Genomic DNA, 26,504 nt, shown 5'->3' on the forward strand with positions numbered 1-26,504 from the left:
AGGGTGGCAACCATTATTCAGCCTTGATGGACCTAATGTTCTCCTCCTGAGTTGAAGTTCCTTGGAACTGCCGGACCAGTATTGCATGTGATGAGCATTGCATCCCAAGGGTACAGCACATGGTGGGGTGACAAATTGCAAATGCCAGGTGTTAACAATAAACTTTCTATGTGAACACCTGGATCTTATTGATCCTTAGCATTGCTTCCAAAGCATTTGTGACGACCAGGGTAACATGGTTAACTTCTTGAGAATTCGACCAATGGTGGTCCTGTACAGGTTCCCTTCGTGTGCTGCCTTTTTGGCTGCTGATTGTATCATTGGTTAGGGGCGCGGCTACACTGCTGATGCAGTGCCCCTATTACCAGTATACTGGTGCTCATTTCGCCAACCTCGGAAGGATGACAGGCTGAGTCAATCCCCTGGTGTTAATTCAATGGTTAAGGGGGCTCGAACTCAGGACCCTAGGATCCCAAGCCGCCACCCTAACCGCTAAGCCAACACCTGGCTCCTGTACAGGTAACACAATGGAGATCCAGCTTTCTCAGGGCAGACCACCTTGATTTATTTGTTCTTCCTTCATTTGTTTGTCATCATTCATCCATCTATATTCTTTCTTCCCATGTTGCTGTGATTCATAATATTTTATTCATCTCAACTCTTCACTATGGAATTGCGTCTCCCTGGCAAGAGAAGGCACGCAGTCACTTGTTTAATTTGGACTAACAAGGATTCAAGGTCGGTTTTTGGTATTGAAGGCTTTCATTACTATAATGATCGAATCTCGCACTCCAACAACAGATGAAAGGGTATCTAAGTTTGGCACGCAGTTATCCTGTTGTTATAGACACATAATGAATCTGCACAATTAATCTTGTCACATCCTGACCTGTTCGGCGAATGAGAGACAAATACAGTGCTGCAACCAAGGAAGTAGGAATTAAAAAAATTGGTTGTGGTGCTGCCACTCCAAAGACACCGTGAGATCTTCAACATGCAGGTCTGGCAGGGCAGAATGACTTGAAGGGTACGCACGCTCACCTCTGAGTGGTCCTGTTTCTGTTCAAATCCCGAACCAGTTATAAACTGTCATCTCAGTGCTTCACAGGCATGACCCTTCTGCTTGCATTTCTCAACTTCAGCTCTGAGTTGCAAGTGCATGGTACTGCCACTAAAGGTGCGTTCTCCCTCCGTGGCCTGACTACGAGAATTGGCATCAGGACACGTGATGGCAGCAGTTCCTCGGCCAGTTGCGTTGCATTGCCACACCGGTGGCACAGGAAATCGCTGCCTTCCACCGCCATGGGCATCTCAGCTTTTCCATCGTCAAGCACAATTGCCATCGATTTTTCTTTGTCTTTGCTTGAATGCCAGCACTACCGCACGCATTCATTCTGATGGATACAGAGACCACTTTGTGCCGTTTCTTGAGTCCACTTGTGCCGGTGTACCTGCGTTTGCACTCAGTCTTGCTCTGAGCCAGTACCATGGATTTAGTGAATAGGAAATGATGTAGAACCTGTAAGTGATTTCCTGACACACAGTCGAGTCGTGACACCTTCACTGACTTGTTTCCTGATTTAAGGGACCAGCCAGGTTGAAGACAATTCCAGAAACAATCCTCGACTTGGCACTTATTTGTATGTTGTCCGCTATGCTTTGTGGTTTAAGGATATTGTCGATGAGGGCAGTTTAAGGACGCTTTTTCTAAGTAGGGGTACCGTGTGTTGGTTCTTAGGTAATCGTGTGGACACACAGACATATGTTGATGAAAGATTGCACTGCAGTGCTTTCGTTTGTTGCTCGGTGCACATGGTTTCGAAGGTTTCGTGTTTTTGTAAATGAATTGCATTGGCTTAATTAAATTATTCATAAATTTGCAAACGACCTGTCTTTCCAGTGCCACAAATGCATACTGTTGACATGTTGAGAATAGCAATTCAGGTGTGAAAAGTGCTTTGCTGCTCAGATATTGTTGTCACCACATCACTGCATGTCTCGGTCTGCAGAGGCCTTGGGGTTCATGACAATAGTTGTGATTACGATGCCCTTACCTTTGACATTCGACCTACCAAATTAATCCATTGATGGACACTCATGATATGAGTCTCACTGGGTCTGAAAGTATTGGGGATTAATGTAGTCAACACATCGACTCACTTTCTGTGCGGACAAACAGACAAATGGACCCAAATGCAATACCCTCTCCTCTCCTATCTGGCAAAGGTATCAAAGCAGATCGAACTTTATTTTTCAACAAGCAAATGCAACCCATCACTTTTCTGTTGGGAATATTCAGGGACGTTTCCCTGAACATTAATTAACAAATCATCTCAATATCGATGTTTTCCATCTTCCCCCAAAGGACTTTCTTCATTTATGAACTTTTTTTTAACCTTGATTAGTACCATCAGATGGGGCGACTCTGAACACTTGTGACTGTGAACACTACAAGTGATCAATCGGTTATTTTGATCGGATGTATAATGATATACCAATCACGAAAGACGAGTGACCGGCCAGCTTGAAGACATAACGGACAAGGTGTGTTGGCAGACAAGATTAGCAACGGATTTTATCAACTGAAAGATGATGACAGCAAGTTTACCAACCTGGGAAACATTGTACAGCTGACACTTCGAGTGTTTGCCCTTAGTCTGGGCAAAAGTCCATGAGCACAAGTGGATTTTTTTTGGTATACATTGTCAAGGCTTGTGTAAGAGCTAAATAAATCAGTATATGCAAATTTACAGTGAACTTTTAACCTAAAAGCAAAAGTGTTGAGGTGTGTGTGTGTGTGTGTGTGTGTGTGTGTGTGTGTGTGTGTGTGTGTGTGTGTGTGTGTGTGTGTGTGTGTGTGTGTGTGTGTGTGTGTGTGTGTGTGTCCAGGCGGTACCATTTTTACCATTTAAGCTTTTGTCATTAGACATTCAAAAAACAGCTTATTATAAGAATATAGGGAAGACAAATTAATAATTGGGTCAAAATGTCAAAGGGCAAAGTCACAGTAAGTACAAATAGGTCTTATTAGTACATCCGCTGCGCAGTGCAAGATGGCCGGATTGTGTAATCGCTTCTGTGTTTCTTTATTTAAGCCTCGAAAGACCTGAAAATGTAGACTGAAAATAAAAAATGGACCAACTTCTATCATCTCATCTCTCATCTCTCATCTCTCATCTCTCATCTCTCATCTCTCATCTCTCTCTCTATATCTCTCTCTCTCTCTCTCTCTCTCTCTCTCTCTCTCTCTCTCTCTCTCTCTCTCTCTCTCTCTCTCTCTCTCTCTCTCTCTCTCTCTCTCTCTCTCTCTCTCTCTCTCTCTCTCTCTCTCTCTCTCTCTCTCTCTTCCTCATATGTGGTGACTTCAAGTTGGCTGGGTGTGGGTACCTGCCATGGCTCTTCAGCAAAAGACATCTGTGACTCATTGGGACTGACAAAATCTGTCAACTTCCTGACCTGGATCTCAACCAACGGTACTCCATCTTTTCTGGGTCTGATTTTGACCAAGTTCCCAGAAAATATCTGTTGTTCTTCCTCCACTCCAATCGGTTCATCTGACCACGTGCTTGTCAAAGTATACGTTTCTCTTGCTGTTATTGGAGAACCACCTCAGTGCCGTCGAATCTGGCATTTCACTAAGACTGACTGGCAAGGTCTTCAAGCAGCCATCAAACTTCTAGACTGGTCTCCCATCGCTACTTTCTCCGACATCAAATCCTGCAAAATTATTTCAAATAAACTTGCTCTCCCTCATGCACAGATTTCTCCCATCTCGTCTTCAGTTGTCTCACCCTTCCTCCCGCCCATGGTACACTGAAGCTTGTGGTGAGGCAGTTGTCCTGAAACAACTTGCCTTCATCTCATGGAAGGCAAATCCATATGAGGGTAATCCCAGTTCCTTCCACAAAGCTCGGAACAAGTGTATATCTACCCTGAGGGGAGGGTAGACAAGTGTATATCTACCCTGAGGGGAGGGTAGACAAGTGTATATCGACCCTGAGGGGTTTATAACAAGACTGGGTTCATAAATCATTAAAATAAATAATTTAATTAGGACCCAAAAGTTTAAATGAGAGGACTTCTTTGAGAGGATTGTTGAGAAAGTCGATTGGGGGAGGGGGGAGGTTCCAGACGGTCCTTTCGGAGATGCAGAGTGAGAGTATGAGATTTGTCAAGGTTGAAAGACATGTTCTACGTGTTGCACCAGCTTGTGATTTTATCCAGATTTGCAGATATTGAAGAGGTTGCTGCTTGCCGATCTGAGGGATGACAGATGGTACGGCAGAGGGTGGAGTCATCAGCAAAGTGATATAGAGGATTTTCCGGAGAGTCGGAGAGATCATTGATGAAAACCAGAAAAAGAACAGGGCCCAGAATGCTGCCTTGAGGAACTACAGCCTGGACAGGAAGAGGGGATGAAAGAATAAGATTCCATGAATCCCATTAATAATTCCATTAAGAGCCACACATTGACTGCGACAGGAGAAGAAGTCTGCGAGCCAAGAGTGGAGATTGCTTTGGATTCCATAGGAAGAGAGTTTGGTGAGCAGGACAGTGTGCCAGACCCGATCGAAAGCACACGACATGTCTCGGGAGATGGCTCTGATTTCATGTCCGGCATTGAGGACCTCCATCCATTGTTGGGAGAGCAGAAGCAGCATATCCGGGGTAGAGTGACCTGGTCTGAAACCAAATTGATGATCAGAAATCAAGCCATTGGAGAAGAGGAAGGATTTAATGTCTGAAGCAATGATAGATTCCATAACCTTGCTGATGATTGGGAGAAGGCTGATTGGTCTGTAGTTACAGGGATCTGTTTTTGCACCTTGTTTATGCAGGGCGGTAATTTTTGCTGATTTCCAAGCAAATGGCAGATGATCTTGAGCAAATGAGAGGGTGAATAGAACGGAGAGAGAGTGAGCAAGAGCAGCAGAGCAGGTTTTAGGACACGTGGGCTGATGGCATCTGGACCGGTTGCAGAATCTGAGTCGAGGTTTGACAGCAAGCTCTCCACCTTGTCAGCAGAAAAGGACACAGAGTCCAGGGACAGTTGGATGCGACTGGGTAAGGTGGGTACAGAAAGTGATGGGTTTCGGACACAAGATTTAGAAGTAAACATCGAGTTTAGGCATTCAGCCTTTTCACGTGTGGTATCAGCAGTGCGGCCATTTGAGGTAAGGGAGGGATGGAGGGGGGCATACACCAGAAACAGACTTAACTGGATGCCACCAGGATTTGGAGGAGGGGGAGAGGTTTGAGAGTTCAGACTTGAGATTTGAAAGACGTTGTTTCCTGGATCCCCTCAGTTCCGAGCTTGTTCCGAGCTTTGTGGAAGGAACTGAGATTAGCCTCATATGGATTTGCCTTCCATGAGATGAAGGCAAGTTGTTTTAGGACAACTGCCTCACCACAAGCTTCAGTGTACCATGGGCTGGACGAAGGGTAGGACAACTGAAGTCGAGATGGGATAAATCTGTGCATGAGGGAGAGAGAGCAAGTTTGTTTGAAATAATTCCCAGGAAGATTTGATGTTGGAGAAAGTAGCGATGGGAGACCAGTCTTGAAGTGTTAGCTCTTATCTTCCATCATGCCATGATCTGCTATGATCTTTCCTGGGAAAGCCACATCTCCAAGCCAGCTTCCAAAGCCAGTCGCCCATTTGGGCATCCTTCGTCATGCAAAGTTCTTCCTTGGTATGCCTGAGCTCCTGACCACGTAGAAAGCTTTCATCCCAGCCTGATGGAGTACTCCTATCCCCTCTGGGCTGATGCTTCCACCTCTCACCTTTCTTGACTTCACGCTGTGGAAACCAAGGCATTTAGGATCATTGGCATCTCCCACAATAGGGCTGAGTCTTTGGGTCTCTCACTGTCTCACCACTGGCAGGTCGGTGGTCTTTCTGTCTTCTGCTATCTCCTATACGACATCGACCCCCCCCCCCACTCTGTCTACTATCTATCCCCCCCCCATATCTCCGCAGGCACCTAAGGTCCACCAGCAACCCTCTTCTGGTTAAACTACCAAAATCAAAAATCACTGCTCATCTTTATTATTTCATTCTTCTTTTTTCCCCCACCTTTGGAAAAAACTCCCACACACTCTTCAATTCCACTCCTCCCTCCAGGTCTTCAAAATTGCTGTTCAACACCATCTGTTTTCTTCTCCCCATCCAAAATCATAATATTTTCTATCCCCGTTAATGCACTCCAAATCAACCTTCAAATTTCCTGCTTTCCTTCCTGAAATTCCCTGTAGTGTCCATCTTGTTTACCCCTTTGTACCCCACCCCATCCCTCTCCCTTCCACAGATCTCCTCATGTGTCTATTCCCCACTGTTTTGTCCTTCACTCCCCTATCCCTCTTGTCTCCTGCTCCCCTTGTAATATGTTCTATGTGTTAGCTTTTATGCTGTTGTGGGGAAAAGTTTCGGCTGCGAGTACGACCGCGAGATGGAGCAGTAGAGTCGGCTCCACCGAACACCCGGAATTTATAGGTCGTCACCCCGGATAACTCCAGAGCCGACGGGTCCCTTATCGGATTGAAGATCGCCAATAGGTCGACCGCGTGGGATTGGGTCGATTGCCAATTTCAATTTACATAAATACCCACGTCGTCCAAACTACTGGGGAAATTCACCCTCGGGGGAGCTCGAGCGGAACGAGCCAGTAGCATGCGGATGGTTGCTACGGGCTAGTAGCAAGCCAGTAGCCAGTAACGAACCAGAGCGGATGGTTACCGAGATCCGTCGGTCCAAATGCACAATTTAATCTCGCTACTTCTCAACACGCACCGTGCTAAACCAATGAAAGAAACACAAAAACGAGCTGAAACATTTAACAGGGGATTTATTTATAATGGGGGGGGGAGGGAACACGCAAAGAGCAGAGTTATCCAACTATAAGAAATGCATTCGATGTACAAGCAAAAGCACTTATACAGTTGCTACTTAAAGACGGGCCCACACACACACAGAAATGGACCCCAATGGTCTTTATTGAAGGCCTCCAGCTCGAGGACAGGTGAGCTAGAGACCGGAGCCTGTGCTTGGACCTGTCCACCTCGTGTGGTCTTCAACGTCCTGGATCGGCGGGACTCGAACCCGCAACACGATGCCGCCCCAAGCACCAGGTACCACGCTCTCCAACCGGCCACGCACCAATCGACCAAGGCCAAGAAGATCAGAGGGGACGATGATCCAGCTCGGCGGGACTGGAACCCGCAACATGACGATGATGATCACCACGACCACAACCCTTTTACCACTACGACGACCTCTACCACTCGATCCTTTTTCCACTATGACAACCTCCACCACCTTGATCCTTTTACCACCCTCACTACCCAGCCTGGCATTTCTTATATTCCTTTCTCCTCCGGGGGGAGCACATCGCCGTCTGAGGTGCTCTCCACCCTCATTGGATGGGGCGTCATGGGAAGGTCGCTCTCTGTGGCCATCTCAACTCTCATTGGCCGGCATGTCGTGGGAAAACCGCCTTCTATGGCCATCTCAACTCTCATTGGCCGGAGTGTGTGGGAAAACTGCGTTCTGTGGCCATCTCAACTCTCATTGGCCGGCGTGTCGTGGGAAAACCGCCTTCTGTGGCCATCTCAACTCTCATTGGCCAGTGTGTCATAGGAAAACCGCCTTCTGTGGCCATATCAAGTCTCATTGGCCGGCGTGTCTTGGGAAAACTGCCTTCTGTGGCCTGATTGGACAAGGGGCACGCCCCTGCCTTCCTGGGTGGAGTCCCAGTCTGAGGCAATGGAAATCTCCGCCCACGTACGTGGCTGGACACGCGTGTGTAATGGCGCGAAGTGAAGGAGTGATGGTTTCGGTTGGCTGGAGGCTCGATTTGTATTGCAAAAACCCTGACTAAAAGAGTAATTCGCAGCGCACACATGTAATTCCCATTAGACACAGGTAGGGGACCCTAACTATAAACACACACTTATCGAAATAACTAAGCTTAGGGACTGCTGTCTGTCTGTGTGCACAAGGTTTCCAGATTCGTAACAATACAAGCCTTGATATTGTTTTAAAAAATTATATGGGGGGGGGGGGGGCTTGTAGCTGTTGTAGGGTTTTTTTCTTCAATAATTATTGGCCGAAATTTTTAATGTACCCCAGAGTTATCTCAAACCCTAGGAGTACTAAACCACCATTTAGGTTTTATTTATTTATTCTTCCTTCACTGCCACCTTCCGAGCTGTATCCCGGAGCCAGCTGGGACTTTCAGAATAACATTTTGTATCAATAATGGGAATGGAAAGTAGGTGGAGTTTACATGGGTTTTTTTGAACTTGACCTAATTTTAAGGTCATGACCTAATTATATACATTTTAACATTTTTCACCATAACTCGACTAAGATATGTCCAATCAAAATGAATTTTTTTTTTGCCAGATAGCCGAGAGCAAGGCACGTTTATGCTTAATTTACATATCACTCGTCAAAGTTATATGCCTGGTGTTGGCTTAATGGTTAGCGTGGTGGGCTTTGGATCCTAGGGTCCTGAGTTCAAATTCCGCTCAGCTGTTGAATTAATACCAGGTGGGGTTAACTCGACCTGTTATCCTTCTGAGGTCGGCAAAATGAGTGTCAGCATGCTGGTGTACTGTGTCGGAGTGGCGACCCATCCAGGATTGTGCTCAATAGCCAAGGAGACTGCTTTGGCAGCACCAACGCTCTGCACAGAGTATGGTCTCAATCTCCTCCTCTCCTTCAAGTTAACGGTCAGGTCAAGATCTTACACCCCTCGGAGTGCGAAACCACCATTTCGGTTTTTCTCCCTTTTTGTTTCTACCCATGTATGGAGACTTTCAAAATGAAATTTTGCATCAATAATAGGAAAAAATGTGTGTGGGTTTACATTTTTTTGAACCTTGACCGAATTTTTAGGTCTTGACCCAATTATAGGCATTTTCGCATTTTTCACCAAAACTCGATTTAGGTTTGACCAATCGGAACGAAATTGCCTTTGCGAGATAGCCTAGAAGAAGGTGCATTTACCATTAATTTACATCATACCCATCCAAATTAAAGGTCACGGCCAAATGGCGGTCTGAAGAAAATGACGCGTTGTTTGTTATTGTCATCACTCAATTTTGCCAATCCGGAATCTCAAAGACTGCATGGCCTTCCAAGATGTTCTTGCATCGTAATAATGGACCTGTACTGAGGTTGTGCACCTGATATTTGATTAACGTCCTTGACCAACCTTTTTCTGATTGTGACCTCAATAAAAAAAAAATACCTTTTGATTATAACTTGAATAATTTTCCTCTGATTTTCATGATGTTGAGTTACATGGATAGGTTGTAGATGGGACAGATTTTCTTCATTTACACTCTATCCACAAATGTTGAAGGTCAAGGTCATATGGCGGTCTGAAAAAAATATATGGCCATCTTTGGATCGTGGGCCAATGGTAAGTCATGGGCAATTGCCAAGGATAAGTTGGGAGAGGCTTACCATTGATGATCGCAGATATCGAGTTACCATTTGAACTTTCTTCATCAAACTTTCAACAATCATTTATGATGCGAATATCAAGAACACTAATTCATAAAATTTATATATACAGTATAGTAGTATAAAAGCCCGTCAAAAATGTTGGGTTGGAGAAATGACAACGAAATATTTGAGGAGATTGGAAGATGTGATGTTTCATAGTGTTATTTAAAACACGACATGTAGAAATGTGACCCTATTTTTTTTATCTTTTGCAACGTCTCATTTTGACGGTACAGCTTTGTGAGAATGCCAAAGTCTGAAGCCTCGGCATAGCGTCAGGTGTGCTTATATCTTCTTTATTTATGAGACATCCTACGGACGTAAATGAACACTCATTTTACTCTGCGCATGTTGCACATCACATGCAGTGAATTTCACCTCATTGTACCTTGTATTTAGCGGTTTTTTGTGTTTTTTAAACACTTCTGTACACTGCCCTTGAGGCTCGGTTTGCAAGTCACCATCTACAATTCCAATGGAAGAGACGTAATTACTCTTTCATGGAAAAAAAAACTTTAAGTTTTTTTATCCTCAAAATAGACCTCAATGAACACAGTCATGTTAAAAAGATTGGCCTTCAAAACCCTCCTCAAATCATCCTTATGAAGGGACACAGACAAATACACATTGGTATATATATATATATATATATATATATATATATATATATATATATATATATATATATATATATATATATATATAAATATATATATATATATAAGCTCATTTCCTCCATTCTTAATACCTCTGCTGTCTCAGCCCGCCAACCTTCCCCTGCTCCTGAACGAGTTCTTCCAGTCTCCCAATCCAGGCTTACTGCACACTTCAACTCTTATTCCTCTCTTATCCCATTTGTTGAACCACCTTAGGGCTGTCCAATTAAGTCTTTCTTCCAGGGCTGCTGGTGGTGCACCAACATCCCTATATGCCATCTTCAATCCCAAAGTTCAATCTTTTCTACCCCCCCATTTACCCTACCTAACCCAACACTCTTGTTTGCAGGTTACCCCCTTACTTCCTTTCTTTATCAATAATCTCTCTCTTTTTATGTTTGCTTATTTGTTTCTCCCCCAACCAGGTCCTCCTGGTGAGGAGGTTGTATGGATATGAACACCCAACAGGATGAAAAACAAAACCTGTCAAAGGGCAGAGGAGCTCCTTGTGAGCCAACAACAGCCATCCATATCTGGTGCCCAACTGCATCTGCAGACGTCCTCCTGCAGTGGGTTATCATTACTAGGAGGCTTGTGGCAGGATTTGCACTTCGGCCACGATAAAAAAACTTCACTCCACAAAAGGACACGAAGTGGTGTGTGGTGGGGTGCTGCTGAGGTGTCATCCACCAGATGGCGGTCTCCTCGGGTTAAACTAAGGTGGTCCCTTCGGGTGGATTCCTGGAACGTCCTATCCCGAAGAGATGGGGATGGGCTCAGCATCTGCCTGGGGGATGGCCAGATAGAGGCCCCTGGAGTACCGGCGGAAAGTGAACGCAGCGACGTGCTGCTCCAGCAGATGCTCCCTATGCATGTATATATGATGTACGTATGTATGATGTATGTATATACTGTATGTATGTATGTACTGTATGTATGTATGTACTGTATGTATGTATGTACTGTATGTACTGTATGTATGTATGTATTATTTGTTTGCTTATTGTGTTCAACTGCTGCCCCATTGTTGGTCTGTTGCGTTTTTACACTGTCACCCGCTCTTCCATGATTCTCAATATTGTACAAAAAGCAAGATTTAGTGAAGTCTTCACAAACCCTTATTTTATTTCTTTATTTATTTTGTCCTCCTGAAGTTTCACCCCTTTTCTTCCACCCAAAGACCCTCTCATCCTTCCGCCCCCCTCCCCCCTTCTCATCTCCATTTTACCAAAGGCTATATATTGAAGGGAAGTTATAATAACAACAACAATATTGTTACGTTAGCTGGTCCGTTAACACAGAAAATCTGAGCCGGAGGCCGAAACGATCTTTAAATTCACTCCATTCTTTATTATTATTATTATTATTATTATTATTATTATTATTATTATTATTATTGTGATAATTATTATTACGTTCCCCAAATGAAATCAAAACCTGGTGGTGAAATTTGCAGGAGGAAAAAAGATGGGAAAACGTTTCTTACAATTAAAATGGTTTATTTGTAATAATACACAGGGATAAGGGAAGACCAGACAATGATTAAATATGGAACAGATCTGGTGGTCAATGGATACAGCTTGGAATGAAAGGGGAAATGCAATCTTGTGAACAAAATAATTAAATATAAACCTCCTAATGGTGCTAAAATACCAGACTCGCAAAATGAAGGGGGGGGGGCAGAACAGGTGAGGACTTGTGCAGGCACATGCTGGTTGTGGCTGCAGGAGCGTCAATTGTACAAGGCTGACATGGCTGGCGAAGTGTGCTCGGGGCTGAAGAGGAGATGAATGGAGATGAGAAGATGGCAGCCAAGCTGACGGAAGGATGTCTCTTCTTCTCAGGTCCAACTCCAACTCCAGTGCGCAAGTGCAGTCATGGCCTTCGTCACCTCGAGAAGTGCCTTCGTGGACGGCGAGTCCCGTGTGCTATGCCATCAGTCAAGGCTCAACAACTGACATAGCCACCACATCAGACTTGGCCAAATAATCCATGATGGCTTCCTTGAAAATGTGAAGCAATTTCTGGATGCCTTTGGTGTTAACATGTCCACAACCTGGTCTTTCCTCTTTACATGAGGTTTTACTCAATAATACCTTACTCTATATTACCTCAATATTTACACTTGCCATCTCCTATCAAGTTTAACCAAAAGACTTACTTTTGACAAATATCCGGACACAAGTGGAAGTCTAACCTACTTGATCACACGGAAGATCTAACAACAATCTTACAATAACGACAACTATTGTTACGACAACCTATCTTTGGATCCCACCCGCTCTCCTCTGACGTAACAATATCAATCAAGAGTAATCATTGCTCTATTTTCCAGACAAAATTTTTGGAATTTTAGCCTGCAAGCCATGCTATACTATAGCGGCCAAGTTAAGTGCCAATCCAATGCTTGTACAAGTGATTTAAAAACTGTCCAAGCGCATCCTGTTGGCAGTCGATTAAAATCAGGGCCCTCAGCTATGCATGGCATTACCGCATACCATTAACCAGCCTATCTCATTCCACACCGTGCTTCCCTGCACTTCAGCCTCTGTACGGCACAATATCTTCAAGTCAAACGGTCTCTTAAGCCTGGTGGTCGCTTAACGGTTAAGGTGGCTGGTTTAAGATCTTAGGGTCTTGAGTTCAAACCCCTGTCTTTCCATTAAATTTAGAACAGGTGGATTAACCTTCTGAGGTTTATCCTTCTGTCATCCTTCTGAGGTTGGCAAAATGAGTACCAGCTTACTGGTAATGGGACATTGTATCAGCAGCACAGCCGCACCCCAAGAAAATGACGCAGACAAGCATCTACAGGCCTCATTCGAATAATTTAAGAGACGGTCTCTTGCTACCATATTATATTAAATGTATGGCTTAATTGCACAGCTGTGTTGTTTACAAGTACCAGCTTCCTGCCTCACTATCTTGCCATTCGTCTAACAATCTTCCAAGGCCCTCGATCCCCAAATCCCACCAATAGACAGTTGGATCGATAGACGGCAACGTGACTTCCATGGAAAACCCGTGTGGAGAGCTGTGCTGCAGGTTCATTTCATGCCCAGGTGCGGAAGAAATGAGCATTTCAATGGAATAACGGAGTCGTGTTCAAGGCGTTCGATCATCGAACAAATTGCTCTTTCAGTACGCCCGGACAGAACATGATCCCTCGCACCAATCCAAGATGCTGAAATCGTTCGATCTCCTCGGCTGGTCATTGTACATCTTGAAGTGCTGATTTCCCTGTTTGGGTAAAGGTTTCATTTGGCTGTCTCATTAGGATTCCTTCTAGTTTGTAACCACCTTCAGAGGTTCCCAAAGTCAGATACAACACAGGAAATGAAAAAGAGAGGAACAAAAAAACAGGGAAATGGATCCCTTAAGTGAATTCCTAATTGAAATCTTCCCTGGCCTGTATTTGATGGGATTTGTCTATCAATATCATATTAACTTGCATGATCATACCCATGATTTCACTCGACACACCTGAAGTATCATCAACGCACTCAAACATGGATTCTGAAACATTTATTATACTAAGGCGTTGAATTATTTGCAGTTCAAACTCCTCAAGGGTCTACGCTCCATTGTATACGCCACTCTCATTCCGATTGTCTCATTGAAAATTTCGATGAACGTGATGGTATTTGTAAAGAAAATTCTGCCAGCAAACTGAGATATTCCGGAACGAAAATGGATGAACCACAAACTGAAACCAACCTCAACATCAAATTATCAACATCGTTGGACCATCGAATTATCTCTTTCTATTTCGATGATTGTCCTTGCACAATGCGTGCACACGTCCAATTGATGTGGAAAAATTAAATAATTCTAGATTTGATTTGCTCGAGTGGTTAAAGACTTGTTTTCCTCCTGAACTGGTTGGTGTGGGTTCGATTTTCAGAGCCGCTCACTCTGGCCAGCCAACACTTGGCATGCGTGGCGAGCGTACCGAACACCTCGAGGCCTTCGTCCTGCTGTGTGACTGGAATAGTCTGGTTGAAGATAATTTTTTTCAATGTCATGCCGTCATGCTCTTTGTATGACCGTGTTACTGACCGTTACCTGCGCCACCCAGGTGGACGGATTTTGATGAAGCTTGGTGGACAGATTGGTGGTGTGACAAGGACGAATTGATTCGATTTGGGTGAACATCCGGATCCGGTCTACCAGTGGGATACAAAGCGTAAACTGATTGTTCAGCCTGGCAGAGGTATGCGCTCTACGAAGTGCCATTCTAGTTTGCACTGCTACACAAGTTTGGTTAAAGCATGGTGTTGGCTTCGTGGTTAGGGTGGCTGGCTTGGGATCTTAGGGTCCTGAGTTTGAGCCCTGTTGGCTGCTGAATTAACACCAGGTGTGGTTGACTCAACCCTGTCATCCTTCTGAGGTTGGCAAATGAGTACCAGTGTACTGGTATAGGGGCACAGCATCAGTAGCATAGTCGTGCCCCAACAAAATGCAAGCGACCCAACAGCCAAGCTGCCATATGCAAGAAGAAGGTTAAGGAACAAAAGAAAGAGTTCCATTTAAACGTTTTTGCCACTGATGTTTGATGTGTATGGATCTGTGTTGTCAGGCAAATGACTAAGATTCCAAGGTTGATAAATGTACTGAAGTAGGAGAGTATTATGACGTCACAAAGCATGAAATGAAGAAGAATTATTCACTGAAAGCATGTATATAAATTAGGTATCCAGATATGGGGGAATTTTAGACCCCCAACTCCTCTCTCTCCCCTCCCCATATGCTCCATAAATGCCTCTCCCCCCCCCTTTACTCTTCCTTCCAATTGCATTCATTTTATCAAGAACCTTCTCACACTCCATTAAACTCCTTTATCTCTGATCATCTTCCTTTGCTCTCAATGTATTTTTTTTTTTCTTCTTTAGCCTCCACCATGTATACCTATTGGATGGATGGCCCATTGGAGTGCAGTTAAGATTCCCACCGCACACTTTATCAGTTCTTTCTACAAAAACATTGTCCATTAATTACGGTACAAGACTCATCGTCTATATAAGCTTTTAGCACACGTCCATCCATTTCGGCGAATACGGTCCGGAGAGGATGCAGACAATTCATTTTGGTTGAGGTTTCTCCTTTTGTGAATCATCTTTCCTACAGGTAGAGTTGGTTATTCCACTGTGATGTTGCAGTGACATACAGATGAATTATAACTGTTAATCACAATATTTCTAGCTCTATTTCATCAGCAGAAGCATTTGTAATTTTCACGAAATTTTTATATTACAAACCCTTTTTTTTTCATCCATTAAGCCGCAAATGGATTTGGGTTGGCAGGATGGCCGAAAAATATGCGCACCAGCCTCTGAGCTGTCCAGCCTGGGTTCGAATCCCGTCATCCTCGTGTTTCACAAGACAGGGTGATTCATCAATGTGTGTGCCACGTTTATGTTTGTTTTCACCTGATTATTTGACATTTTTATCAGGTACCACCATTGGCATAACAACAAATTATTGAATCGAGCACTTTATGATTCCTGTCTCCCAGGTGTTACATAAACATAAACATTGTCTTAAAAACAACTGTTCTTCCTTTAATCCTGACTTCACTGGGGGGGGGGGGGGGTCTTGGAGTCCCACTCTCTACTTTTTTTCGCAACCATTGGGATTTCAAATTCTCCTCTCACGATCTTTTTCTCGAGGATCTTGCACACATTTCGATACCACATATGTATGTCCAAATCAGACTCACCGTTCAGGTGTCACATGACAATTAGTTGTCACATTTTTTTTTTTTAACTGCAATTTTTGCTTGTCTACGCACAACAAACAGGTGAACGAGGGTTACTTGCATTAGGACACTGATGATGCAAATTAATTGGCCGATAATTTATTCTGAGTGTGTTGTACAAAAACAATAAAATCCATAAAAATATAAAATTAACATATTATGGGGAATTTTTTTTTTTTTTACCATTGCGTTAATTATGTACAAATTTTCAGGTTCATCGGACCATCGATGGTCAGACACAGTCAGGGAAATCTCAAAATCACCGACTTCAGTTTGGGTTAGAGAGAGCTGGCAGGATGACCTAGAGGTGCACACACTCACCTCTAAATTGTCTAGCCTGGATTTCAATCTCAGCCCAGCTACAAACTGGCCTGACCGCAGCATCATCATAATATTGGGCAACTGTCGGCACATTCTGCAATCCATTTGTCTCCAAAGCTTTCTTTATGGAGTACAAATACATCCTGCAATTTTGTAAGATGAGCAGTTGACAAAACGGAAAACACAGGAACCATTCTCTGATCGAGATTTCCTGTGAATCTGATCCAAATTGAAAGACTTCTCCATCTTAAACGATCTGCCCTCATCTGCCATTGCCACAAAAATCCAGGTCTTATTCACTGCCTGTGCAATTTCCTTGCAAACGAAATATGCACAGATTTGTGGCACATCATTTTGAAATTAAAGGCTTGTGTATGTGTGTTTGTTTGTGTTTGTCTCCTCCATGACTCCAAAACTATGAAACCTAGCAGCCTAAGACTTTGCATGCAGATTAAGAAAACTCCAAGGAAGTGCAAGAGTGAAAATTGGGAGTTTGGGTTAATTAAAACACTCCTTTTGAAGATAACTAATGGCCTTATATAATTATGTCCTCTATCAGGCGATCCTCGTCCACCTCACTCTCTGGGGCCTTGAGGCGTTTCCTGGGTAACCCCGCTGGGGTCTGAAGCTGCCATGGTTTTTTGACCTGCTCAACCATGCCTTGACTTGGAACAGGCCGCATCGATTTCTTAACGATAAAGTTTTTTTTTCACTTTCCTCATTCATATTATTAAATGCCTGATCATCATAGCTACGGAGCGCTGGGTACATTGCAATGCTTATAAACGGCAGGAGATGCGAGCGTTCATGGCTTTATTTCATTTCCGCACATGTGATAACCTCAAGAATCTCTTCAACTAAGTCGAATTACAAAATATAAGCTCCAGATTTTAACTTACCAGCAGTTCTGACACCTAAAACAAAGTGTTCATTTGTCCAATTCGGACATAGTTTGGATATTCAGACAGAGCAATCGCTTGCCAAGCCAGCCTTCCTGATAAACCATTTCATTGGAGTGCTTGCTTGAGTGCTTAAGCCACTTGATGAGTGCCCCACAGTCGACGGTGGTACAATTTGTGTTCCGATCAGGACGTACAGTCAGCAGTTGCTATAAGGTAGAGCATGTTCTGATAATGCGTTTTCACTACAGCGCAGATTTAATTCAAAAACAACAACAACAACAACAACAGCAGCAGCAGCAACAACAGCGCTACGTCATTCAGAGCGAGTCGCTCACTCACTGCAGATACTTTTGCCATGCCGCTTCATTCTGAGCGAGTTGTTCATGCTCCGTCATTCGTGATGAGCACGATCCTGACTGCATGAGAAGTTCCAAGATGTGGAGGGAAATGGAGAATGTCCTGAAATGTTACAAGGAGGTCGATAAACATAAAATGAAGGCAGCCATTCAAGTCTCCATTATGAAGTTCTTCAAAAAAAATCCCCAGTGAATCAGCTTGCATTTCATCTTCTGACCATCCATTCATCCATCTATTGGGACCATACTCTGTGCAGAGCGTTGGTGCTGCCTCAGCAGTATCCTTGGCAATTGGACAGAATCCTGGACAGGTCGCCACTCCGACACAGTATACCAGCATGCTGGCACTCATTTTGCCAACATCGGAAGGATGACAGGTAGAGTCAACCCCACCTGGTATTAATTCAACAGCCAAGTGGGATTTGAACTCAGGATCACTCAGATCCCGAGCCCACCACCCTAACCATTTAGCCAACACCAAGTATATCTTTTGACCCTGCAACCTCAGCTGGACATCCTGCCACACCTGAACAGGCCTGCCACAAGCAATATGTACTGTATCCAACCCCAATCATGACAACATTTACTAAAACGTAATTCATCTTATTGTTTTTATTTGTTATACGTTTTATTTATGCATTACTACTTTTTTGCCCATCTTCACTCCCCCACTCCTCCTCGCTCCCCCCTGCTTCCTCGTTCCCCCATCCCTCCTCGGTCTCCCTACCTCCTCGCTCATCCACCCTTCCTCCGTCTCCCTCCCTCCTCACTCCTCCACCCCTCCTCGGTCTCCCTACCTCCTCACTCCTGCACCCCTCCTCAGTCTCCCTACCTCCTCACACCTCCGCCCCTCTCAGTCTCCCTACCTCCTCACTCCTCCGCCCCTCTCAGTCTCCCCCATTTTTTATCCCCCCTCTAGTATACCCATCGTCTGGATGGTGGTTATCTCCAGACGTGTCTGTGTGGTGGTTATCTCCATGCGTGTCTTGCCAGTGGTTATGTGTGATCCGTGGTTATGTCTGATCCCAGAGGGACCCTGTCCTCATACTGCCTCACCTTGCCCTCCCTTCATACTGCCTTACCTTGCCCTCCCCTCATGATATCCTCCTCCAAAACCCCTTCCCCTACCATACAACTCTCCGGAGGTTGAGGAGAGGAAGGGGTGTCAAAGAATGTGTGAATTGGACAGATTTAAACTTTTTTTTTTAGAGTTTTTTTTTTTTACTCCCTGGCTTTCCCTATAGTCCCCTGATCAAACTCATGTCTAGAACACCCCCTTCCCCTCCCCACAGCCCCATCTCTCTCCCCCATCCTCATCTCTCCTCTTCTCCTGTCTGTCTGTCTCTCTGTCTCTCCTGGCTGTTGGTACGTTGCATGTACTGTCATGGCTGCTCCATGCTTCGTGTTGTGAGTACCTCTCCTCTGCCGTGCTGTTTGGTGTTTCCACATTCCCCATTTTTCGTTTCCCATGTGTTCGTTTTTTTACTTGTGAACTTTTCCCGTGTTCTTTTCTTTCTGTCTGGAGAAGAGAGAGACAGAGAGGAGAGAGAGAGGAGAAGAAGAGGAGAGAGAGAGGAGAAGAAGAGGAGAGAGAGGAGAAGAGGAGAGAGAGGAGAAGAAGAGGAGAGAGAGGAGAAGATGAGGAGAGAGAGGAGAAGAAGAGGAGAGAGAGAGAAGAAGAAGAGGAGAGAGAGGAGAAGAAGAGGAGAGAAGAGAGAGAGGAGAGAGAGAGGACAAGAGGAGAGAGAGAGGAGAAGAAGAGGGGAGAGAGGGGAGAGAGGGAGAGAGGGGAGAGAGGGGAGAGAGGGGAGAGAGGGGAGAGAGGGGAGAGAGGGGAGAGAGGGGAGAGAGGGGGGAGAGAGAGGGGAGAGGAGAGGAGAAAAGGAGAGAGAGGGAGGAGAGAGAAGAGAAGAGAGAGGGAGGAGAGAGAAGAGAAGAGAGGGAGGAGAGAGAAGAGAAGAGAGAGGGAGGAGAGAGAAGAGAAGAGAGGGAGGAGAGGGAGGAGAGGGAGGAGAGGGAGGAGAGGGAGGAGAGGGAGGAGAGGGAGGAGAGGGAGGAGAGGGAGGAGAGGGAGGAGAGGGAGGAGAGGGAGGAGAGCCCACGGTCTCGTGTGGAGAAAATCGTAAGACGAAGGCCGAGTGGCATGGCCGCCGGGGGAGGATTTTTTTCTCGCTCGCTGCGACCGTGTTGTTTATTGATTCTCGACTTTAATCGATTTGTGAAACAAACAAACTGTGAAATCGAATATGTTGGTGTTTATGAAACTCCTTATTCTATCGGTAAAGTTTACTAACCTGTTTTCCTGAGTTGGAATGGCGGGTGAACGTTTCCCCATTGAGATGTTCGAGTCACCAACTTGTAAAGATGCCGTGTTTTACATCGCCCAGTGAGGTGGAACTAAGCGATGTACTACTTTCTGTCGTGATCATGAAGGGCCGAACTGTAACTCGTGGCAACGGTGATTGGGCGGATGTGGCAGCACCGTATGGCTGCTGTTAACATGTTTACCACATACTCCGTGAAAAGTGATGCTGTAATAATATAGGTATGTTATATACTATACTAGGAATAATGCACTCTGAGGAATGTAATTAGTATAAGAGTATGAAGTTTAACTTTGTTATTATGTGATGTGTATGTGGTATTTGCCTTCAGTATAATGTAAACTAGTTATTGTGTTTTGTTATTCTTACCCTCGATGTATATTTCTGTTGTCGATATGCGTTTGAGTTTTGTGAGAATGAAGCCGATAGAAAAGGTCTGTTGTTGATTATTATTATTACAACACTTTCCGCCATCGGTAACATCGTTGGTTTACATAATGTTCGTGCTCTTTCCCGCATCAATAAGAAGTTTGTGGTGTTTGTGTCTGAGGAACACGTGGTCGCCATGGTGGTTGAGCATGGCCTGTTCATCGAACCGAACACTTACCTCTCTGTGTTCGCTTTACAGGCCCCAACAGTTAAAGTTAACATTAATAATATTCCACCATTTATAAGGAACCAGGACTAGTGTAACCAGTTAAACGAGTTCGGTAAGGTTGTGTCGAGGATCTCGATGGTGCCGATGCGTCATGTTAGCGATAAATTTAACCACGTCATGTCCTTTAAAAGAGTGGTTAATATGATACTACCTGAAAATGGAAACACTGAATGTTGTACTCAGTGTAAAAATCGAAGGGTTTGAATATAAAATGTTTGCTTCCTCAGAAGTTATGACGTGTTTTGGGTGTGGAGCTTACGGGCACGTGAAGAGTGTTCGTCCCAACGCGGTTACACCGCAAAAAGTGAAGGAGCAGAATTAGGTCCAGATCGTGTCAGGCTTGGCGGACCTTCGAGGAACGTCTGACATTGGAAGCCCCTTGGTGGTACCGGAGTGATGTGCGGGTGTGGAAGCTTCGCTTGCCCCACTGGCCGACTCCGAGGGGGACACAGAGAACGGTGAGGTACCTCAGGATGTTTTAAGTGTTTGTCCTGTTCGCCAAACTTGTTCAGACGAGTTAACAGCAATGTCTGACGGTGATGGAGAAATAGATAAAGGGGAAAATCCCTGTGAGTTAAATGTTAACCCCTCCCTCACAGATGGCGATTTAAGGGTTGTAGAGGGGAAGGACATGGACAAGGCAAATTCGGAAGGGTCCGTAAACGGGGCAGAACTTTCTGTTCCCATGGGATCTCTTGAGCCAAAAGTGAGTGTTCCACAAGTAATAGGGGAGGCCATAGATGAAGCACTTGATTCAGACGAAACCTCTTCTACCCCACATTTCAGTGCTTTATGCTCTCAAGAGGATGAGGGGGGAAACGACACAACCTTAGTGTTTCAAGAAAATGTAATTAAATTCCTGGATGATACATTCAGGAAAAGAAATGTAAAAATCAAAGATTACTTCCCGAATTTACACGATTTCATTAAAACTGCAAGGGGTATGATTCGTGAACCTTATCAGGTTAACATGTCAGATCCCCAATTCCAAAGGTTAAGGAAACGTGTTACTCGGGCTGGTAAAGAGCTTCAAGAATAACTAACAGAATGGAGATGAAAGTAGCATCCCTGAACATCAATGGAGGCCGCAGTTGTGTGCGTCGCCTCCAGGTGTTTCAGCTCTTTCAAAATGAAAAAAATGATGTGCTAATGCTACAGGAGATGCATGCAAATCAGTCTTCTGAGGATGAGTGGTGTGAAATCTTTAAAGGTTGTCTTTTTTTTCTCGAGTGCACTTGTTGAGGCCAAGGCTGGTGTGGCAATAGTGTTGCATCCTCGACTCCAGCCTTCAGTGATAACTTGTAAGGAAATCTGTTAAGGTTACTTACTGTCTGTGCAATTTTTCAGTAGTAACCTAAAGATTTGCATGACTAATGTTTACTGTCCTAGTGCTAACTCTGAAAGAGGTGCCTTTCTGTACAAGTTGGCTGAGTTTGTAAGCACCATTGACTTGACCATGTTGTTGTGTAAGGGGGTGACAACAACTGCACCCTCGACCCACAACTTGATCGGAACACTTGTGACCCTCATCCACCCAGTGCAAGGCCTTTGGCACAGTTAGTTAAAAAAGTTTAAACTGGTGGATGTGTGGCGGGTACAAAACCGTAATATCCGTCAGTATACATGGGTTTGTGCATCAAGAAATGTTTTGACGATGGCTCGCCTAGACAGGTTTTATGTTAATCATGAAATGGTAAATATTGTTAAGAACTCGTATATCAGGCCGTCTGGTTTTTCCAACAATCACATGATTGTTATGGTGTGTGGCTTTCCTCATCATGTCTGTGGAAGTGCATATTGGACTTTTAATTTGAAACTTTTGCAAAGTGCATATTTTATAGAAGCTTTTAAAATGGTTTGGGAAAAATGTGAGTCTCAAAAGGGTTCATACTTGAACTTAAGACAATGGTGGGACTGCACAAAGTCCCAAATCAAATGTTTTTGCCAACAATACTGCTCTTACAGCACATAAAACACTTTTGGTGTGATATCTCCTTTAAAAAACGATATACTTATGTGTGAGCAGAAAGCTGGATTGTCTAGCGCGAATGTCCAGCAGTTGTCGGAGAAAAGGATCCTTCTGGCTGAAATGGTGAAAGAGCGGGTGGCCGGCGCATTCGTCCGACTGCGGAACGAAAAAATCCAACTTGACACACCAAACAAAGGGTTCTTCAATTTGGAAAAAAACGGTCAAGACCTCTCAACAAATCCATGCTTTGCGCTCTTCTGGTGGTGATTTGTTGACCTCCCAGAGTGATATCAAGCATGAACTACAGGACTATTTTTCTTAACTCTTCGCAATAAGAGCTGTGAATGAGGAGAACAGGAAGCCGATGCTTGAATAGCTCCCTTCTCTGTCTGAAGACCAACGATTACTTGAGCCTGGCATTTCTCTTGGAGAACTTACTGTTGCATTTAAGAATAGCAAAGATGGGAAAGCCCCTGGACTAGACGGCCTTCCGGCTGAATTTTATAAGGCTTTCTGGGACATTTTAGGCCCTACTCTTCTTGAGGTCTTTCAGGAGAGTGTTGTACAAGGTGTGTTGCCACTGAGCTGCCGAAGGGCAGTTTTGTGTCTCCTTCTGAACAAAGGAAACCTGCATGAGACCGCAAATTGGCGGGCTGTGTCACTCCTCAACACGGACTATAAAATCTTGTCAAAAGCACTTTAAACCCGTCTAAAGGAAGTCATCTCTTTCTTGATTGGCACTAATCAGTCATACTGTGTTCCAGAACGTTCCATAAATGATGATTTTTTTTGGTGAGAGACTTGATCAGTCTCGGTCGAACTATATCTCCCAGTTTTGGTTTATTACTTTTAGATCAAGAAAAAACTTTTGAAAGTGTTAACCATTCTTTTTGGTTTGATGTATTAAGGAGAACAGGGTTTGAGGAAAAAATTATTTCTTATGTTAAGTTATTGTACAAAAATGCATCTTGTCTGCTGAAGGTTAATAATAGTCTTTGTTACCCCTTCCCCTTTCAGCGAGGCATCTGTCGGGGCTGTGCGCTCTCAGGCATGCTCTATCAATGTATCCATTGAACCTTTATTAGCTTTACTCCAGAACTCGGTGTTAAGAGTCCCTCTTTCACAAAACTCCAAAGTAGTTGTTTCAGCTTATGCTGATGATATTTGTGTTGCTATTGCAAATCAAAAAGATGTTTCTGAGGTCTCTCGTTGCCTTACCCAGTTTGAGCTTGCTTCTACTGCAAGGGTAAATTGGAAAAAAAGTGTAGCTTTCTGGGTGGGCCCCGGATCGCCTTCCTCGTCCCTGCCTGTTTTACCAGGAGGAATACAGTGGAGTAGCGAGGGGTTTAAATATTTACTTATTTCTAGGAATTGAAGCATATGAACAAAAAAATTGGGAGAACTTCCTGGAAAAATTAAATTGAAACTGGCAAAGGTGGAAATGATTGTACCAACTTCTCTCGCTTAAGACACAGGTGACAATCATAAACAACCTGGTGGTTCCATTTATTTGACATGAAGTTATCCCACTTGAACCTCCTCGATACTTGGTCACGGACATTCAGTGGGTTCTGACTGATTTTTTCTGGGGTGGCCACCATTGGCTGGGCCCAGACGTGGTTTGCAGACCCTGAAATGCAGGTGGTCAAAATCTGATGCATATCCCAAGTCGGATAATGGCATTCCGGATTTCCACGATTAAGCGCCTACTGTACAGTGAGTGTGTTCCTTGGCGACCTCTCACAAACGCCTGGTTGTAGAAAGTGGAAGGTCTGAAATATGACCGTGAACTCTTCCTCATTGACTTGCAACATGTTGACGTGTCTCAGATCCCCAGTTTTCATCAGAGCCTTTTGAATGCTTGGCAAGTCCTCGGAGTGCAACGTTTAGAGGTATCTGAGGATGCCCAAAAGTTTGTCCATGAGCCATTAGTTCAGAATCCTTTATTCTCTGGAATTTCAACCTCCAGGTCATTTATGCATTGTTTCACCAGTGTTGGAATACACAGGGTGCGAGACCTGTTGCAGCCATCCTTGAACGCCTGGCTACCTGTTGGCTCACTTTCCTTAAAAAAATGGCATTTGTTTTGCTTAAATTGTGGAAAATGTCTTGAAAGCAGTAATTCAAACCTTTCATCGACTAAACATCGGGTGAACTGGGGTGGGTGACGTGGTGGACTCGTGTCGCAATTTCCCTGGACTTCAAATTGCTTCAAAAAAACAAGAGGGTGTGTTCTCCTCAAAGTTAGAGGAAATTGGTGTGTTTCACATCATGGGGAAAACTGCTATTTACAAGATATGTCTAGAAGCGTGTATGCCTGGTTTTACAAAACTGTTAAAAAAAATCAGTGGAATGAGACCTTACCTGCTGGAGCTTTTTAAACTCCAGTTTGGAACAAAATGTATGGTTCTCCAACTCTTGGGTGAACTGCAGACCTGAATTGGAGACTCGCACATCAATCCCTGGTTACACAGACATTATTCCATAAGTTTAACTCTTCTGTTCTGATTTTTTTTGTCCTTTTTGTGATTTCATTGAAAATGTGGCCCACACTTTTATTGAATGTAAGAGATTGGTACCCCTCTTTCTCTTCCTTCAACAGCTTTTCTGGAAATTTGATTGTTTTTTCCTTTCCAGTCTTTATTTATGGAATCGAGGGGAATTATAAGAGTAAACCAGTACTCTCGTTTTTGTCTTTTCTGTTGGGTATTGCTCAACTGGCAATTTATAAAATCAGGAATGGAAAATTGAAGGGGAACAAGCTCGAATGAGCTAATATCCTCGTCCTCTTAATGATGTCATAAAAACGAATATGATGTCATTGTGATGTATCAGGTTTGCGATCAATTATCTGTGCTAATGCCCAGCTTGATTCCCGCAAACAAAATTGAAACAGCTTGCCTCGTTTCGGAGATAATGGTATAGGCGATTTCCATTAGCGGTGATATTATGACGTCAACTTTTTTTTTCGAGGAAGAATTTCCAAAATCGGAGATGGTTACTGCCTGCGCGTGGGCTTTCTGCATATACATGGCAAGTTTCACGAAGATCCGATGAAAACTCTGGGTTGTGAAACAAAAAATGTCAAAAAATAGGAATGACGTCATAAATATTGATATGACTTCATAGTGATGTATCATATGTGCGGTAATTCATCTCTGCTAATACCCTGTTCGCTTCCCACAAACAGAATTCAAAAAGCTTGCCTAGTTTCGGAGATAATTTTTTCGGTGATTTCCATAAGCGGAGATATTTTGACGTCGTAGCTTTTTTTCTAGGAGGAATTTTCAAAATCGGAGATGGTTACTGTCTGCGCAGGGTATTTTTACATATGTATGCCAAGTTTCAGGAAGTTTCGATGAAAACTGTAGGCTGTGAAACAAAAAGTTCACAAGAACAACAACGTGAGTAAGACTTAGAGATCCTCCACAAGGATCTAAAAATGTAAATGTGCTTTTGTGCTTTAAAGGTATGGTTTCGGCACAGGTAAAAATGGAGCACAGGAGCAGGTTTATCTTTTGAGCTTGGATATTGTGGGTGATCAGTGGTACACTGATGAGGTTTTGTGCTTCTTTTTGTGATGGAATCCGGTTTGGAAAAGTGTAAAGTACTTACACATACTTTTTGCATATATGTATTATTCTGTGGTGTGTTTGACATGAACTTACACCCTTGTTTGTATTGCTTTTTAGGTCATCTCTAATGAGATGACATAATAAAACCAGTCTCTATTTCCGTATGTCTGTACGTACGTACGTCCCCATTTTTTTCTTCCGATTTTCTTGATATTTGGTATGTGGGTAGATGTCGATGAAGGATGCACAACGGTATGACCTTTGACCTGATTCAAGGTCAAGGTCACTCCAAAGTTGCGAAATCGTCCATTTTCAAAATCTATCTCCTCCGCCGTTTGTGATCCGATCTTCGAAATTTCTTCGGATTCTGATAATATGGAACAATATCTAAATTTGGTCAGGTCGGTTTTTAAAAATTCATCCTGGTTATCGAGTCACGTGTCTTCAAATTTGGAAAAATCGTTGGAAAAA

General features: G+C 43.9%; 2 protein-coding genes across 4 annotated transcripts in view; one reads left to right on the top strand and one right to left on the bottom strand.

The window, feature by feature from the left end:
• Window positions 1-19,942, bottom strand: part of LOC147029088 (protein RCC2-like) — a 164,158-nt gene extending 144,216 nt beyond the window's left edge. Inside the window, exons 1-2 of the mRNA XM_085880054.1 lie at window positions 19,802-19,942; window positions 17,491-17,610 (exon numbers count right to left, since the gene is read on the bottom strand). Coding sequence (XP_085736180.1) covers window positions 17,491-17,508 — 18 coding nt within the window. The 5' untranslated portion in view covers window positions 17,509-17,610; window positions 19,802-19,942. The remainder of the gene's footprint in view (window positions 1-17,490; window positions 17,611-19,801) is intronic.
• IGSF21 (immunoglobin superfamily member 21) overlaps window positions 19,903-26,504 on the top strand; it is a 124,273-nt gene continuing 117,671 nt past the window's right edge. The window contains exons 1-2 of one of the 3 annotated variants that reach the window (XM_085880050.1): window positions 19,903-20,052; window positions 20,717-20,947. In XM_085880050.1, coding sequence (XP_085736176.1) covers window positions 20,886-20,947 — 62 coding nt within the window. In that variant the 5' untranslated portion in view covers window positions 19,903-20,052; window positions 20,717-20,885. The remainder of the gene's footprint in view (window positions 20,053-20,716; window positions 20,948-26,504) is intronic. The other 2 variants (XM_085880052.1, XM_085880051.1) reach the window with 2 other exon arrangements.

The sequence above is a fragment of the Eptatretus burgeri genome, chromosome 4 (genome assembly GCF_056783735.1).
Source record: "Eptatretus burgeri isolate ZD-2024b chromosome 4, Ebu_testis_v1, whole genome shotgun sequence".
In the NCBI taxonomy this organism is placed as follows: Eukaryota; Metazoa; Chordata; class Myxini; order Myxiniformes; family Myxinidae; genus Eptatretus; species Eptatretus burgeri.